The 17083-nt window shown below is 40.7% G+C and overlaps 1 protein-coding gene across 1 annotated transcript; it reads right to left on the minus strand.

Annotated features, from left to right (window-relative positions):
• Positions 1-8718: 8718 nt before the first annotated feature.
• CER1 (cerberus 1, DAN family BMP antagonist) lies at positions 8719-10922 on the minus strand (the record flags this gene model as incomplete). The annotated part of the gene is made up of 2 exons (XM_082335886.1): positions 8719-9012; positions 10395-10922. The coding sequence occupies 2 exons, from the start codon at positions 10920-10922 to the stop codon at positions 8719-8721; spliced, it is 822 nt and encodes a 273-aa protein (XP_082192012.1).
• Between the last annotated feature and the right edge of the window lie 6161 nt (positions 10923-17083).

Below are 17083 nucleotides of genomic sequence, written 5' to 3' on the forward strand. Positions count from 1 at the left end.
AACGCTTGAAAGGTATAAGAACCATGTGTAAAACCACATTCAGTGTGCCCTGATTTGAATGGGACACCTCATGCGCATGAATAAAGAATTACTCTTGTAATTCAATCCTTTACGTCCTAGCCTCTCTCCTTGGTCAGCACAGGCCAGTTGCAAAATTTTTGTGACACTCACGTCCCCTGCTGTGCTATGCCCCTTACTCGCAGAGGGCCCTTACATGACCATGGAAGCCAATCTTTGTTTTATCAACATGATTCTGACCCGTAAGGGATTAGCAGTGGCTAAAAGCCACAGACAGCTTGTAACGGACAGCATTTTCAGCATTCCCAGCTGGGAATCATGCCTTGAGCACCCATTGCTGATGCACATACATGATCTTTTGGCTACCTAAAGCTATCCCCATCTGTCTGAGTGGCATGCTTCCCACTGTAAATTGATGGGCTCTTGCCCTGGAGCATTTTTCCTACACAATGAAGGATGAAATGGATGAAGAGTAAGATGGTGATCACCACTGATACAGAAAACTCTTCTTTATTACTGATAACATTCTTCCTAAAACTTAAGCATAATATGGTTATTCTGAAAAGCGAGTACCTAAAAAGTCGGTTTAGTGTTTAGGTGGATTTCAAGCTTTTGTTAACACTTTTGGACCTTGTCCTGATTTATTTTTCAGTGTCCGCAGGCTACGGTTATACAGGGCAATAGTTAACATTTCAAGCTAAAGTTGCTCTGACCTTAAAATAAATACATATTCTTAGCAGGAACTGGAGGGTGTCTGGAAAGAGAATGAAGCATGTTGCAGGTAAACCAGAAGATAGTGCTTCCTCAAGAGCAACCTACGTATGTCCCTAGGAACAAGTAACACTGATAATAATAGACATATTAATTGGACTTTTAAAAAACGTGAGGAAAATAATCGCTGGAAAGGTTGTTGTAATAAAAAACAGGCTCTGCCTCTATTCCATGACGAATTTCACATACGAATTTATGCGTATATGTAAAAGACATAATAAGCTGTGAAACCTTTTCACTGAGTTGAAGAACAAATGTAGATTAAAAAAAAAAACAACCACCAAGGAGTGGAAAAAAAACCAAGGACTTGGGAAATAAAATGGAAAGATAAACAGAGAGGGACAGTATGATCAATGAAGGTTTTTTGTAGAATGAAAAAAGAATCGGTCAATAATGTCATCTTCTAGTCAAATACCAGGTATTTGCATTTCTGTAGTGGTACACGGATAATGGCCAGTCATTAGATCTGTAGTCTTGTCAGACAGATTGTATTTCCCTCTTTTCTACTCATGGATGTACAGAGTAAACACAGGTTGTGGAACACAGGCAGTAGTCTATTCTGGTTCGGTCATCAGCACAGCAGTTCCCATTCGTTAGTGTTTCTTTTGGGGAAGTACAGTGCAGAAAAAAAAGCAGTCAATCATGTGCTGGACTTCCCAATTGAACTTGCAAAGGCTCAGACTACAGAAATTACCTGGCACTTTTTCCAGAGTATCAAATCCAGATGGATAGATAATGAGTCTTTGTGGTGAACTCCATTCTGAAGAAAAAAACCATACCTAGGGGAAATACTAATTTTGCATCATATGGACTTTACAAAAAGTCCAATATAGATGTATTACACAAAGATTATTAAAAGTCTGCAAAATTAGAAAAATACCCACATTCTTTAGTGCTGAATATTGCACAATAGCGTAGAATTCCTCTTGGAGTTTCTGATGTCTGTGTTGTGTTGTTGTTGCTGTTTGTAAATTACCACAGGAACCACCAGCTGTCATCATATAAATTTTATTGGCACTCTGTAAATATTAAATCAGCATGCTAAAATCAAGCCATGTGCAGTAGCAGCTGATGCTCTGTTATGGAGAGCACATGTACGAGAGAGGTATGCACTGTGACTCCCGTGATTCTCACTGCTTACAAGCCCCTTGCTTCATGAGGCTGTTTTCCAGGATTAATTTTGAGCCCAATTGTGCCCCTTGATTGATGTGCAGAAGGGGCACTGTCTGTGCACGGATAGATCCTGGGTTGAGAAATCAGCCTTCTCAACAGCACTCATCATCCTAGGTCCTTCTAAATTGTGCAATTTCATAGAATCATAGAATCATTAAGGTTGGAAAAGACCTTTAAGATCATCGAGTCCAACCGTTAACCTAACACTGCCAAGTCCACCACTAAACCATGTCCTCGAGCACCACGTCTACACGTCTTTTAAATACCTCCAGGGATGGGGACTCAACCACTTCCCTGGACAGCCTGTTCCAATGCCTGACTACCCTTTCAGTGAAGAAGTTTTTCCCAATATCCAAACTAAACTTCCCCTGGCGCAGCTTGAGGCCATTTCCTCTCATCCTATCGCTTGTTACTAGGGAGAAGAGACCAATCCCCACCTCGCTACAACCTCCTTTCAGGTAGTTGTAGAGAGCAATAAGGTCTCCCCTCAGCCTCCTCTTCTCCAGGCTAAACAACCCCAGCTCCCTCAGCCACTCCTCATAAGACTTGTGCTCCAGACCCTTCACCAACTTAGTTGCCCTCCTCTGGCCACGCTCCAGCACCTCGATGTCCTTCTTGTAGTGAGGGGCCCAAAACTGAACACAGTGTTCGAGGTGCGGCCTCACCAGTGCCCAGTACAGGGGCACTATCACCTCCCTGGTCCTGCTGGCCACACTATTCCTGATACAAGCCAGGATGCCATTGGCCCTCTTGGCCACCTGAGCACACTGCTGGCTCATGTTCAGGCGGCTGTCAACCAACACCCCCAGGTCCTTTTCAGCCAGGCAGCTCTCCAGCCACTCCTCCCCCAGCCTGTAGCATTGCATGGGGTTGTTGTGACCCAAGTGCAGGACTCAGCACTTAGCCTTGTTGAGCCTCATACAGTTGGCCCCGGCGTAATGATCCAGCCTGTCCAGGTCCCTCTGTAGGGCCTTCCTACCCTCCAGCAGATCGACACTTCCACCCAACTTGGTGTCATCTGCAAACTTACTGAGGCTGCACTCAGTCCCCTCATCCAGATCATCAATGAAGATGTTGAACAGGACCGGCCCCAATACCGAGGCCTGGGGAACACCACTCGTGACCGGCCGCCAACTGGATTTGACTCCATTCACCACCACTCTCTGGGCTCGGCCGTCCAGCCAGTTTTTAACCCAGCACAGAGCGCACTTATCCAAGCCATGAGCAGCCAGCTTCTCCAGGAGAATGCTGTGGGAGACTGTGTCAAAGGCCTTACTAAAGTCCAAGTAGACAACATCCACAGCCTTCCCCTCATCCACTAAGCGGATCACCTTGTCACAGAAGGAGACCAGGTTAGTGAAACAAGATCTCCCTTTCATAAACCCATGCTGGCTGGGCCTGATCCCTCAGTTGTCCCGCACTTGCTGCATAATGGCACTCAAGATGATCTGCTCCATGACCTTCCCCGGCATGGAGGTCAGGCTGACAGGCCTGTAGTTCCCTGGATCCTCCTTCTGACCCTTCTTGCAGAGGGGCGTCACATTTGCTCGCTTCCAGTCATCTGGGACCTCCCCAGTTGACCAGGACTGCTGATAAGTGATGGAGAGTGGCTTGGCCAGCTCCTCTGCCAGCTCCTTCAGTGTCCTCGGGTGGATCCCATCTGGCCCCATGGACTTGTGTGCATCCAGGTGGAGGAGCAGGTCGGTGACTGCCACCTCTTCAACAACTGGGGCTTCATTCTGCATCCTGTCTCCATCTCCCAGCTCAGGGGCCCGAAAACCCCAAGGATGACCAGTCTGACTATTAAAGACTGAGGCAAAGAAGGCATTAAGTACCTCAGCCTTCTCCTCATCCTTCGTGGCAATGTTACCGCCACTTCTTTTCTGCAGCACCGTTGCATTGCTCGCTTCCTTGTAAACCTTGCTGATGTACATAGGAGACACTTGTTAACTCTAGAATGGGAGCAAAATTCTTCATGTCATGAAGATCCATGTCATGAAGACAGAGGTCTGTGTTAATGACATGCTGTGCTGAAACAAAACCTGTCATGTCCCAGAAGTTTTGTCAGTCACAATGTCACATACTGAGGATAAGGCAATAGACGTTAAAGTAAAGGAAAATATCTCTCCGGCTCCATTTTTTTCTCTGACATAATCACCAGAAAAATCAAAGGCAAGATACAAAGATATGTTTTCCGATCTGTCTGCCTCAGTAATAGGCATGGTGAAATCTACTGATCCCACAGCCCAGACCGGTTACACAGGGACTAAGTTAGACCAGGTAGCAGTCTAGTTTAGGGAGTAAATTTTCATCCAAGGCACTTCAGTGGTGTGAGGAGTTCTGCTCAGATACCGTCCAGTTGCAGATATCCTAGCGTTAGCTCTTCTAACGCCTCTCTCCCTCCAGGAGCTGCTGTCTGAAGTCCAGGCAGGTCAACGGACTGCTTGAATGCGTCTGTATCTATTGCGGTGCGAGGCAAGTTTGAACCAGCTTCAGCAGAGGGTTAAGCTGAGATACTGCCTTGTTCAGAAAGGCAGCTTAGGCACGTGCCTGCTCTGTCTGAACACCCTGACTGCAGGCTGCAGCCACCAGCAGAACATCAGACTAAAGGGCTGGTAATAGCAATACCCTAAACCAGCAAAATAAAGATGCCTCAGAAGAGGCCTTAGAGAAACATAAGGCTGGACCTGACTTTTCTTCTTATTATTCATTTTAGCTTTTGGTCCATTTTTTTGTTTTTCAGGTCGAAGTATTTTTGCTGGTGCCATGGAGCATGAGGCACTGTAAACAGGATGATTTTGTTCTCAGTGTGGACAATTAACATTTTTATCAATATTGCAGCAGGCCAACCACAGAGTCTTCTCATCCTTATTCTTTCTCATCTGAGCAGAGGGAGTGTGCACAGCTGTCCGGGAGAGATTTCGGGGAGCTGAAGTTGGTGGCTGCATACCAGATATTCAAAGAGTTATGTTTAGCAAAACAGCAAATGCAAAATATTTATAATTCAGTATCCATGTTTCCTGTTTCTATTGGCAAGCTGCCTGCTGGAGGACCTGAGGTAGCCTCAACCCTGCACCTCTTCACACGCACCACCCTGCACAGCACACGCTCCCAGATACGGTGTGATTATGCAGCTGTACAGACTGGCAGGGAGCTTCTCTCGGAGTAGGGAATCTCGTCATCTTGCTGTTGCAGTGAGGAGCTAGTACATTTAGAAGAAAGTACTGCAAGAGATTTTACCACCTGTCAGTAAAACATGCTAAAGCTTTTTAGCTGGCAGCCGTGAGGTTAGCTGTGAATATTTCATAAATGGTGAACAAAGTACCAAGCACAGCACGAAGTACTGAGTGCAACATCAGAGACTTTTCCCTGGAATATATGGTTGCTCAGAATTCTATAAGGGTTTGATGTAAGTCCAGTGTTTGATGTAATTACAGGCATTAAAGCCAGTTGCATAAAATCCTTATTTAAGAGAATAGCCTATACTGAAGGTCTATTTTGCTTAAGCAGTTAGGATAAACAGCACTGCTCTTCAGTTATATTTAAAGTAAAGCACATGCATTTGGAAAAGAGGCAGTAGGTCAAATAAAATGGCAGAAGAGTACAAAGTCCACTTGGGATTGAGCTGAATTTTCAGACAGCTCTGCAACTACAGTTTAGTCTTGTTCTGTAAGATAAGTTTGCACAAGGAGTGCTCTGAAATAGAAGAGATCACATTAACAGCACTTCCATTGTAAGCATAGTTACATTGGAAAAGCTTTCATTACAGAAAGCACGCAACCTCTGAATGGACAAAACTAAATTAAAGTCGTGCAGGTTTGCTGCTATAATGGCATTACTACTGGAAGCATCCATATAGTGATGTGGATCACACCCCTCGCCTTTCTGACCCACATCATTATACTAGTAGAGGCCATCATAGTTGTGCTGAGAAAGCAAAATCCTGCTAGCCCCTGGGCACAACTTATCCCTAATATGGAATTTTTAAAGGCTGAGAAATCTGATCCAATTAACACATTCTTGATTTTGCAGAATACTGTGCTAATTACATGCAACCAGTCATTGCTGGGTTAATTAAACATTCATCAAAAAAACCTACAGCACTAATCTAATTAGCAATTACTACAGCTGTCATTACCTCTTTTCACCTACTTTTAAGCTGTGCAAATTCACACTAAGAGTCTGGTCTTGCAAACTCCTTACATGAATAGCTTTCTTTGACTGTGGTAATGCTTCAGCACACAGAAGGATCTTTAAAAATTAGGCTGAATACTTTACAGTCAACAATATAGCTTCAGTTCTGTCATCCTTATGTGCAAAAGTCACACTTTAGCAGTCAGTCGTCAAAAGTACAAGACTGGAAGATTTTTCTTTTTAATTTACTTGTGATCTTACTGTGAGTGTATGTAGGTACTGCAAGTATCAAATGCAAAACATACTTGCATTTCAGAAAAAAAGAAAATGCAAACATTCTTATATATTCACACAGCTTTAAAACGTCAGTGGCTAGAAGCCTCAGAAGATTTAGCTTTTTCAGATTAAAAAATAAACTTGGGAATAAAGAGAAAAAAGTTGGGAACTTTGATGCCTTGTGTGCTTTTCTTCCTTAGGCTTGATTAAAAACGAACACTAATAATCACACACAATAACTCACAAAGGCTTGATAAGGTGCTGAGGTTTGAACCTTATGGTAAGACAGGGAGTTGTTTCTTAGCTTTTCTGCTTGCATACAGCATGCACCAGTCGTTAGGGCTGACTGCGCAATTGGACGTGCCCAGTGAGGAGGAATTCTTACTGAAAATAGCATGAGCACTAAAGAATTACTTTGTTGTCTGAAAACTGTACGGTTGTTAGCTGGTGCTACTTTGCCTGTTAGAAAAGCTTTTCTTTCTTTGGTCGTAACCTGAGCCCATTCATGCTCAGTGCAGCCTAACGTGAAGGTAAATTTCCAAATCTGGGTGCTAGTTTATTGCGCTAACATCCTGAGAATATCGATTAGCATTATAAAGGTAGAACAAATATTAAGTTAAAATAAGTATTATTTCCTTTATTGCATTCAATACAGGGATGATAAGACCTTGACAGCTTGTTACTTGGAATGACGTCATATATAATGCCATAACATACAAACAGCCATACACATTTTGCACATCAGTCCTTAGTGTAAAAGGATAAGAGAGAAGGCTTTGTTCAATTTTAGTATACAATTTTTAATAGGTTTATATACAATGAAAGATAACTATATACTAATTTTCAGTTCGCTCACTGCAGGTGACCTGCAGAAGCAAACAGCTATTGCAGCAGTTCAGATCCAGTATCAGAATATCATTCAGATGTAGTTTTCAGTAAATATTAAACATGGGCCTTGCACTCCAGAGCAATGCTGAAGATTACTTTTTGACAGGATATTAAGACATTTCTGATCACAGTGCAGTTCAAATACAAGGAATCGTCTACCCAACTCTTGAATTGACCAGCTGTATCAATACTGATTTACAATACCCCAAAAAAGAGCTGTGGATGGTTTAACAACAGGGGCCCAGGTCTGAGATTTCGGCAATAGCAGTGGAGCAGATTCCCAGAGGACTGAAGGATCTGGGTTAGAAATAGGCTGAAGTCTACCTGCTGGGAGGTGATCACTGCCTGGTGTGCCAGGTCTGCAGGACAAAGCCAGGGAGAAGGAGCTGGAGAGAGCAGAGAAGCCAGCAGTTCTGCTAACAGCCACTGGTGCTGTGTTGGCTAGCACTAGACTCAGACCTTTCCTAACAGAGGCTTTTTCAGCGCTATTCCTATAAAGCTGTACAGGTATTGCCATGCTGCTAAAATCCTTCTGCAGATTTTCTATCACATGAATGCCTTTTCTGCTTTAGTTTAAGTATTGAGAACATTACTTAAACTTTATCTTGGTGTCAGTGACAACGTTAAAATTCATCAGACTGGAAAGTGTACATTGTTGTTCCACAGTGTACTTAAGTAATAATAATAACAGTCCGTTCATTTATGATGTTTTCTGTGGGAGTATACCATTTTTTATATTTTTTTTCTCCTTCTACTATATAACACTTTCAATAAAAAAACATGCAGAGCAAATGCAGGTGTGTAGAAGGAGGCTAGGCGCTTTCTATTGTAAAATATCCTTTTATTTTATGGCAAAATATCCACTATCTTAGTGTGTAAATTGTGAGGTATATTAGTTTTCACAGGGAACTGAACTCCAGCTGGGAGCAATCAGAAGGACCTTAACTAGTCACAGATCTCTATGTGCCTTATGTCCATTTGTATTTTACACTCTCCAGCCACTATCTTGATGTAAAAGTAGACCTGTTTTTGCAAGGAGGAGACTAAAGCCTCATCCGTGTTGCCAATAGAGCTATATTGGCAGTGCCTGCAAGCAAAGGCAATATAAACCAGCCAATACATTAGGGTTTTGCACAGATAAATCATGCTAGTTCTTCAGCTGTTGTTTACTAGCATCCTATAAACAGTGATAGGAAGGGTGGAAAATTTTTTAAACGTTTCCCTTGTTAAAGTAAGAACTCTATACATAAGCCCAGTAATCTCGTCTCCATTCCTTTAACAGCTGCAAGGAAACATCCATTGCATTTTAGATAAAGTTGTTGAAGCAGAGAAACAGTTCAAGTAGCAAGTCTACATCTCTAATATTTTTGTGTACCAGTGTGATGAAAGCTTTAGTTCTTTGGTTTTTTTAATTGGCAAATTCTTATGATCAAGGAGTTAAGAAGTACTTTGCACAGGTTAATTGTGCTCATGTACACTTGCATGCAAGTCTGACCGTAGAGATCCAATCACAGGGTCTTTAGTCTCCTGAGTCTCACATTGACACTCTTCTACAATCATGACTTCTTTGACCACTGGGACAGAACTGGTGCAGTTGAGATCCAGGCGCTTCATGGAGAACTTGCTGGGCAAGCAATGAGAACAAAAGGTATAAAGACGATCTTCTGGACCAGGAACATGAAAGGAACTACATTTTCCAAAACACAGATTGTTCTGTACCATCACCTTCTCACAGTTCTCATGAGTAACACCCTGAAACAGAAAGCAATTTGAAGTTCCTGGTACATGAATGGCCCATGGACTTTGCTAGAAGGCATGAAGGCAAAAAAAACCACCCAAAATACTATATTTTTTCTTCTCAGAACTTTTACTTTAAACGTTTATTTTTTATGTCAAGCAAGCAGTAAAACATAAGAGCTTTTAAAAGCAAACATTAGCGCTCCTATGGAAAATTCTTAGATTGAATAACAAAGGCAAAATCTGCTTCATCAGAGCCTTTGTGAGCTGATAGGGGAAAATCCAACAGGCGGGTTTGTAATATTTACCTTTTAATTGCTTTTTGAGTTCTAGATTTCTGACATGGTTGTTAAGCAGTCTTACCCACTTAGCAGGACTTAAAACATCATTTTGGCCCAACATTCTTATACATAAACTACAAGCTAGACTCAACTGTAATCTTGAAGATTTGTCTCCATGTGGAAGACGTGTTCTTTAGCATTTTTTTTTAATGCAAATCTTAAAAGTGCAATGAAAGTTCTATAATCTCTTGGTTTGCAAGAATAACAAGTCCTTGTATCAGGAGAGCCTGTGTCAACTCCCAAGCCGTAAAAACCTAGGCTGAAGTTAGCACTTTTATATTGGCGTAACTGCAGCCATCCTGAAGAAAGCTTAACATGGCACAAAAAGTAAAATTATGCAAGTTTCTAGGCCACATCTATGTTTACATGTGTCTGCCAGTGAAATAAATTTAGTGAGCGATGTGAAAAAACATGGTCCTGTGATTAAGAAAAACTGAGAATAGATGTTGCCTTATGAGGAATACAGCACTTTTATCTATACTGTTTTCTTGTCTTGATGTTACAATAAGACAGAATGGCTTCATCTGTGCATGGGACAGTTTACCGGTTCTCCAGCATTCTTAGCACAGAATTATATGTATGCATCAGTCTTCCGATTAATACAGCAGAAACGAATCCTTGCTTAGCTGCAAGAAAAAAAACAGCTTCTCCTGTAAATACTTGCCCCGGGACTCTTTGTATATACATATATGTATATACATATATATATATATATAGGTAATTCATGTACACAAACTGGTTAGATGTATATTCATTGGATGGATAATTACTTACCACTGCCCTGCTTGTTCAGGCTAGGTCAGAATATCTTTGCATAAAAAGAATAAATAACTCTCTGAAAATTGAATGTGTGGCTTTCCAGTGCTGCAATGTAGCAGTTTGCCTCATGAGACTAAAGCTTTTTCAGCCTTTTTCAGTGGTGTTTTTCAGCCACTTATTGTGCGTGAGCATTCTGAAGTGGGCCCATGACTTAGCAAATGAACTAATGTCTTTAGGTGCTGATTACAAGAGGCAGGGGAAAGGACATGTTTATTGACCTTGGACACCTGTTCTTACCTGGGAAAAAGGCAGGGTTCTGCAGTTTTCTTGGTGCATTTCATTGGTCTTGATTGGCAGGACGACCTCTTCAGACGCTGAATTTTTCTTTAACATGAAGTGGTCCCAGAATTTCTTGGCATCTTTTCTATAGGGAGGTTCAGCCTCCCTCTTGCTGGAATAGAGGGATGGAGAGAAGTTTTCCACAGGAGAGATGTCTCTGGATGCTGCCCAGGTTCTCAGGTCTTGGTCTGCACGGAGTTCTGCATTGGGAAGGATGAATCTGGACATTTTTTTCTCCCCTTGCTTCTCACTTTCAGATGCCGTCTGTGGAATTGCTACAAAAAAGCTTGGTTCTCCCAGGGTTTCCTCAACACCTACTGGGTTTTCCCCCACCAGCTCACGAAAACTCTGACTTTCAAGGAGATTTTTGTCCAGATGGAAAAGGTGCTGAAATGGCCTTCTGCTTTTCCTTTGCGATAAATCTCTCTGTGGCTCTGTGGCTCCAAGACATGAGAGCACGAACAGCTGAAGGAGAAGCAGTGACATGATCCTGTAAAGTGTAACCCTGTAGACCTGCTGCTGTTGCAGTGAACATAGTGTGCTAGCTTTATACGAGAGCCTGGTGTCAGCTTATGGCTGCTATCTGTGTGCAGAGGAGGGGAGGGCTCAGGGGAGACCCTGGTGTGGCTAATTGCATTCATTTACTGTAGATTACAATTATGATAGGGGAGTTTTTGCTAATGAAACTCTGCTTTCAATCTGGATTATGTGTATTAGAAGTTCCTATCTAAAATCTAGTAACCCAGGATGGTGAGGAGGACAGAAGGAGTCAACAGGAGGAAATGTTTGGATAAGCTGTCTAGCTGAGGCCTAGGAATTAAGGAAACATTTGAGGTTGTGTATTAGCATGTTCAATGTGGTCTTCATTGTTTATTTTGACTTTCCATTCCACAAAGCCAGAGACTGTCAAAACAGAGAGTGTTATTTCATCACAAGAGGAAAAGGCAAGCTGATTAAAGTTTGCTAAAACATGAAGCTGGATCTGGAGACATCAAATCAGCCCGTGTTTTCAAAAGTTGGGTCTAATTTTGGTCTTTCAGATTTGAGATATGACCCAAGGCCTGCAGCAGCACCACTGCAAACTGACAGACTGGTGCTCACACACCCAGAGGAATCTGGCAGAGAGCATTAGCCCTTGTTTCACCTCCTTCACAGCAGGTTTCCAGCTGCTGGAGTACAGACATATCACTAGCCCAGAATAAAAGATCCCAGGGTGAAGAAACTCTGTGCCCCAGATTCTCAAAGGTTAAGTAACGCTGCTACATCCCGTTCAGGCACCAAAGCCACTATGGCATCCTGTAAAGTTGGTAAACAAAATGAAGGTTTAAGCAAAACATGTTGGAACTGACATATTTTATGATTCTAGATATCAATGCCTCAACAGAAATATCTAATGACTACTAGACCCTAAACTGGAGGCATCTTTTGCAAAATTATCATGCTATGCAACGTGTAAGAAAAAAAAAATCTGATAGAACATCATACAGAGAGAAGTTTTGGGAGAAGGAGAAGATATTTTCTGTAAGTATCATAAACATTGATCCTAATCTGAAAATACTAAAAGGAAATTCTGCTTCAGATAATTTGCCATTTAGGTACTCTAATCTTTACACTCCTGTTTATACCAGAAAGAGTCTATCAATAGACTCTTAACTTTGTAGATAATCTGTTTGTTAGTCTTGAAAACTTAGGTGGTCTGTACTAGATGTATGGAATTATTTGATTTTCATTTCTGGGGAATGAGTTTATTGCCTGATAATCGAAGTAAACTAATTGCCTAGCAACATCGTTGTGAGGCACTGACTTATAACTTTAGCGCACAAAGTTAGTGGAGATCTAGACCTTTTCCTTACTGCATAATTCACTTGAGTTAAAATTTTTTCTAATCTTGAGGTCCATCCTGGGACAGAACTGCATGGAGCTCCAGCAAGAATGGGGTTCACACACCAACATTAGAGTGTATTTGTGCCTTGACCTCAGTGGGCTGATCTCATTAAGGGAAGCACAGCCATCAAGCACAAGCTTTATTGCTCAGTAATTTCAGCCAAGAGCAGTTTAATTCTGCCACTGGTTTGGTGCCTTTCTGAAGTGTCAGGTGTACAGAATGAGGGCAGATTCTCCCACAACTGTAAGGAGTGAAATCATAGAAAATACTGGCATCTGCAACAAGGGTTCTGAGGTGTGCCTGCAAAAAGTCCTTGCGTCATATTTACACAAGCATATGCAGCATTAGGCTGGAATAACAATGAGTCAAGAGGATTAATTTGATGGTAGATAGTTAATTAAGTAGCCTAGAAGTGCAATTTGAATCCTCACATCCTGTCTTTATTGGCTAACAGGTTGAACTGAAGTAGTTGACCTTTGGAATTAAAATTCCTTGTATCGGGTACATGTTGGTACTCGTCATTCAAAACTATTCAGCAAAGATAAGGGCATTACATTTTGAGTTTTGCTTCTTTTTTTCCTCTTTATTTTGGTTGCTTAGAGACTTACAAGGCTGGGCTGATACTCACACCTATGTATTATATTGTCTTATATTGACACAGAAGGGTCTGACACATTTGGCAATATGCCTTTCAAACATGAGGTTTGACTGTTTGAAGCAACACATTTTTGCAGCTCTTTGCTACAGAATTTAAAAATATAATGCTAACTTAAACATTTTAAAGATGATTCCTTCTGGATTATAGCAACACAACGGAAGTGTTCTTTCTTTTTGCTTTTATCTGTTTCCGCTATTTTTCACCTCCTTTGCCAGGAAGTGCCTTTTCTCTAAGTCTAGACCAGTGGTATACCAGCTCTTTGTGTTTAAAAGTTCCAGGTGTGGTCTTGATCCTGTAATGTCTGAATTTAACTTTATCCATATAAGCGAAATGGCATTACATTACTCACATGTATGTTTACAGAATTGAAAGTGCCTGAAAGGCCCAATTTACCTACCTTCAAAGCCTGCTTAAAAAAATCCCACCACCTTCAATGTAAAAGAAAAAAGGCTTTTAAGTCCCAGTTAAATTTTACCCCAGTCTGCCCTGAAAGAAAGAAACATATGTGTATGTGTGAAGGTGTATGCTGCCCTTCTTATCTGTTGTCTGAAGCATGGTTTGGTGCCCAGATAGAATCTCTAGTTTCTGAAGGAGGGTTCTCTTCTTTGTAGCAAGAATATGAGCAAAATCGTGTTATTACTGCTGTTTACAGAGGGTTCTTTCTGCAGCTCTTCACGAAGAATAAATCATGTTGCAAGCAGCAAATATGATGCAGGTGATTTAAGGATGTCTCTGTCAATGCACGGATAAAAATTAAGTAAATGTTGATACTGGAATGATGGTAAATGGTAATATTGCACAGACACTTCTATCTAAACTAAACTGGTGTGGGTTATTGATGCAGTGCAAATATTAACAAGGAATGCATAAAAACCTTAGTATTGACATATATGTATAGATGTTAAGCTGCTAGTGTTACATTTGCAGTGTAATGGCACAGAAAAAAACCTGTTCAAGATCAGGATCCATTCATGGTATGTACCATGCTATCCTGTAACATACAGCAAGAGAAAAGGCCTGCCTTAGAGGGCTTCAGATGTAAAAGCACAAAGTATTACTTACAGAAGGGTAGGAAAGAAGACTGAAGCAAAGCAGTGTCAGCAAGTCACTCCACAAGTCACTCTGCAACCCAAAGGCAGAAAACAGAGCTCTCTTCTCCTCTAGGTCAACCCAGTTCTAGTTCCTGGGTTTTCTTGGATGGTTTTACCTAAGACCTGCTGAGAGCCAAAAGCAGCATGCCAGCTCTGGTTCTCCCAGGCCAGTCTAATACTGTTCCTTCATGCCTATGATAGTAAGCTCTGGCTGCTTTCCAAGAGACAATGTTGGTAAGAAATGGGACCCGGTACATCTGGGCACAGTTTGCTCTGTATTTGCACATGGTCTAAATCTGTTTTGGAGTCAGCTGCCTGTGTGACCGTGCACAGGTAGCAGATCTATCCTCAGCCTCTCAGCTCAGCCAGGAGCCTGCCTGCATTATGGGAAGGCACCTCAGCTCAGACAGCGAGTTTGGAGAATCATTCTGAACTTAAAAATAGTAAGTATTTGTAAGTCTCTTTGTGGTGACATCAACTGCATAGACTAATAATTGACAACAGAGATTGGACCGGGAACATTATCATTATGTTCCAAATACAGCTAATAGATTTCTACAAAAAGCAATGCTGTATCTTTTATAAAAACTTGTTTTCCTGCCTGATTACCCTTTCATATAAGCATAGCACATGTTTTCACTGTATTTTGGTTGTTAAATCTTGTGGCTAAATGCAGCAGTGTCTTTCAAGCAGGCTTTGATTTGCCTTCATAGTAGCAATTTATTCAGGACATTCTGTTTTCGCTAGAAATAGTCACCATGAGTGTTTGCCCATCCTTTTAAAACTGTCAGGTCTATAGATGACAAGTGCTATGCAAATGCAAAGTGGTATTATTCATTTGTTTCAGAGCTGTAGTTTATTCAGTCATTATGGACATAAACTGAGTAATTAGTTACACTGCCAGTTGATGCCTAAAAATAATTCTTAGGCAGTGCTTGAATTACTTGCCTTCTGTTGAGCTAAATAGTCTCATCATAGCATGACTGATGATTAAATCATTTAAAATGGATTTTATATATTATAGCCCAATTCAATATCCTATCATTTTCAAAACACATCCTATGTAGACAAACTTGTATCCAGATATATCTTTTACAGAAGCCATATGAAGACCTCAGAACTAATGAATTAGCACTATGCAGTTTATTCTCCAATTATTGTACTTATCAAAGAAAGCCATCTGTGGTCTCTGTTTTACAGAGTTTCAGGGAAACAGATCACATACAGGCCTCATGGGAAAGTTATAATTACAAAACCAAAAGGCTTTTACAAGGTATGATACAAAAGAACAGACAATAAATCTGTTCAGTTTTGTACCTTCAACCTTAGATACTGTACATCATGAATTCCCCCCTCTGCTATTCAGCTTCAAGCCCTCTGTTGCATTGTTTCTTTCTTCACTCATTTATACCCTCCTGTTCACATTTCTCTGTTTCTTTTCTCTGTGCTGTAGTAACAGAACTGGAGTCTTAAGTTTCAAACTGCTGCCGCAATGTAGATGCTCACACTTTAAAATGTTCGCATGTGTGTCCACCAGGGCTAGGACAAGTATCCTTTTGTGTATATTGGCCCATGTTCTCGTGGCTGTAGGTGCGTACACACGATGCAGTGGATGGCTTTCTCTGTATTATAATTCTCAGTCTGGTAGATTTTGGACAGGTGTCCACCTCCCAAAACACCTCCTGAATGGCACTGGCATATATGTACTGCCTAATTGAGAGTGTACCCAATTCCAAACCCAGCCTGAGGAGCTATGTTGGTTATGTGCTTGATTGCTTCAACTTGTTAAGCTGTGGGACAGTGAGCCAGGGGAGAAAGACTCTGGGCAAAGAGGCATTTCAGTCTTCAGGAAGACACATCTTTCTTAGATTGCCATGAATAATTTGAGAGAGCAGTGGTGATTCACTGAAGAGTTTGACGACACTAAGAAAATGTTTGTAGTGTAATCCAAGGAAGAAGATGCAGATAAGTTTTCTTTTATTAAAGTAAAAATATATTTAGACTTAGCTGAAAATTTCATCTGTATGAATAAAATTACATTCTTTTGCTTACCGTGCTTATATCCAGTACTTCAGATACCAGATTCCTGTTCCTTAGGACTACTTCTGACCGAAAAAAATACATTATCTCAACACTATAAAAATAAACAAATAAGCTCTATTGTGTTCTTGTCTTCTAACTTTATACTGCTAGTGTACTGCCGTAGAGGACAGTAGTTAAGCAATGGAATTAGAGTAGCGCAGTACTCCATATTACAAGCAGCATAACTTCTTAAAGGGAAATAAGAGAGGAGAACTGACATCTGCATCTCTTCCATGAAGATGACTGAGGTTACTGAGGGACAATGACTTTTTTTTTCTCATTCTCCTTTAAATCAATAATCATATTAAAATTCAATTTTATGAATTGTCACTCTTTCTTGAATTCATTCTTCCTCTTGTGTAACTGTTTGCAGATCTGTAACTTTTCTTAAATTTACTCCTCAAAATAAAGAGCATTTTCTCTTTTAAAAATGGTTTGCTCACGATACAAATGTCCTTATAGTATTAATTCAGGAATAGGCTTATGCATAAGAAGAAACGGAATTCAGAAACTGCATAGAGTAAATAGTAGGTATATTATGCTTAACTATAAGTACATTTCTACTATGCCCAACGCTATGTTTTTTATCACTAGAAGAAAAGCTTTTGTGAGATTATTAAGCTGAAGAAATACATGTTCACCAAAATATGTTTCAGTTCTGTATTAACACACATTACAAAGTTAAACATAACAATATATATTGTGTTCTGAATACAAGAATTGCAATAGCACCAGTCTTGTGATGTAAATAATGTAGAATCACAGTATTCACTTAATTATATATATAATTCTCTCAAAGCTATTATTATAATTTTAGAATGAGTGAATAAAGACTTGAAGGCATTCAGTAAGTTTCAGTGTGTACAAAAGAGATCTGGAAAACTTTGATTTTTTTCAGATTAAAAACTTGATCTCCATGAAGTTAATAACA

The sequence above is a fragment of the Platalea leucorodia genome, assembly GCF_965183815.1.
Source record: "Platalea leucorodia genome assembly, chromosome: Z".
Taxonomy (NCBI): domain Eukaryota; kingdom Metazoa; phylum Chordata; class Aves; order Pelecaniformes; family Threskiornithidae; genus Platalea; species Platalea leucorodia.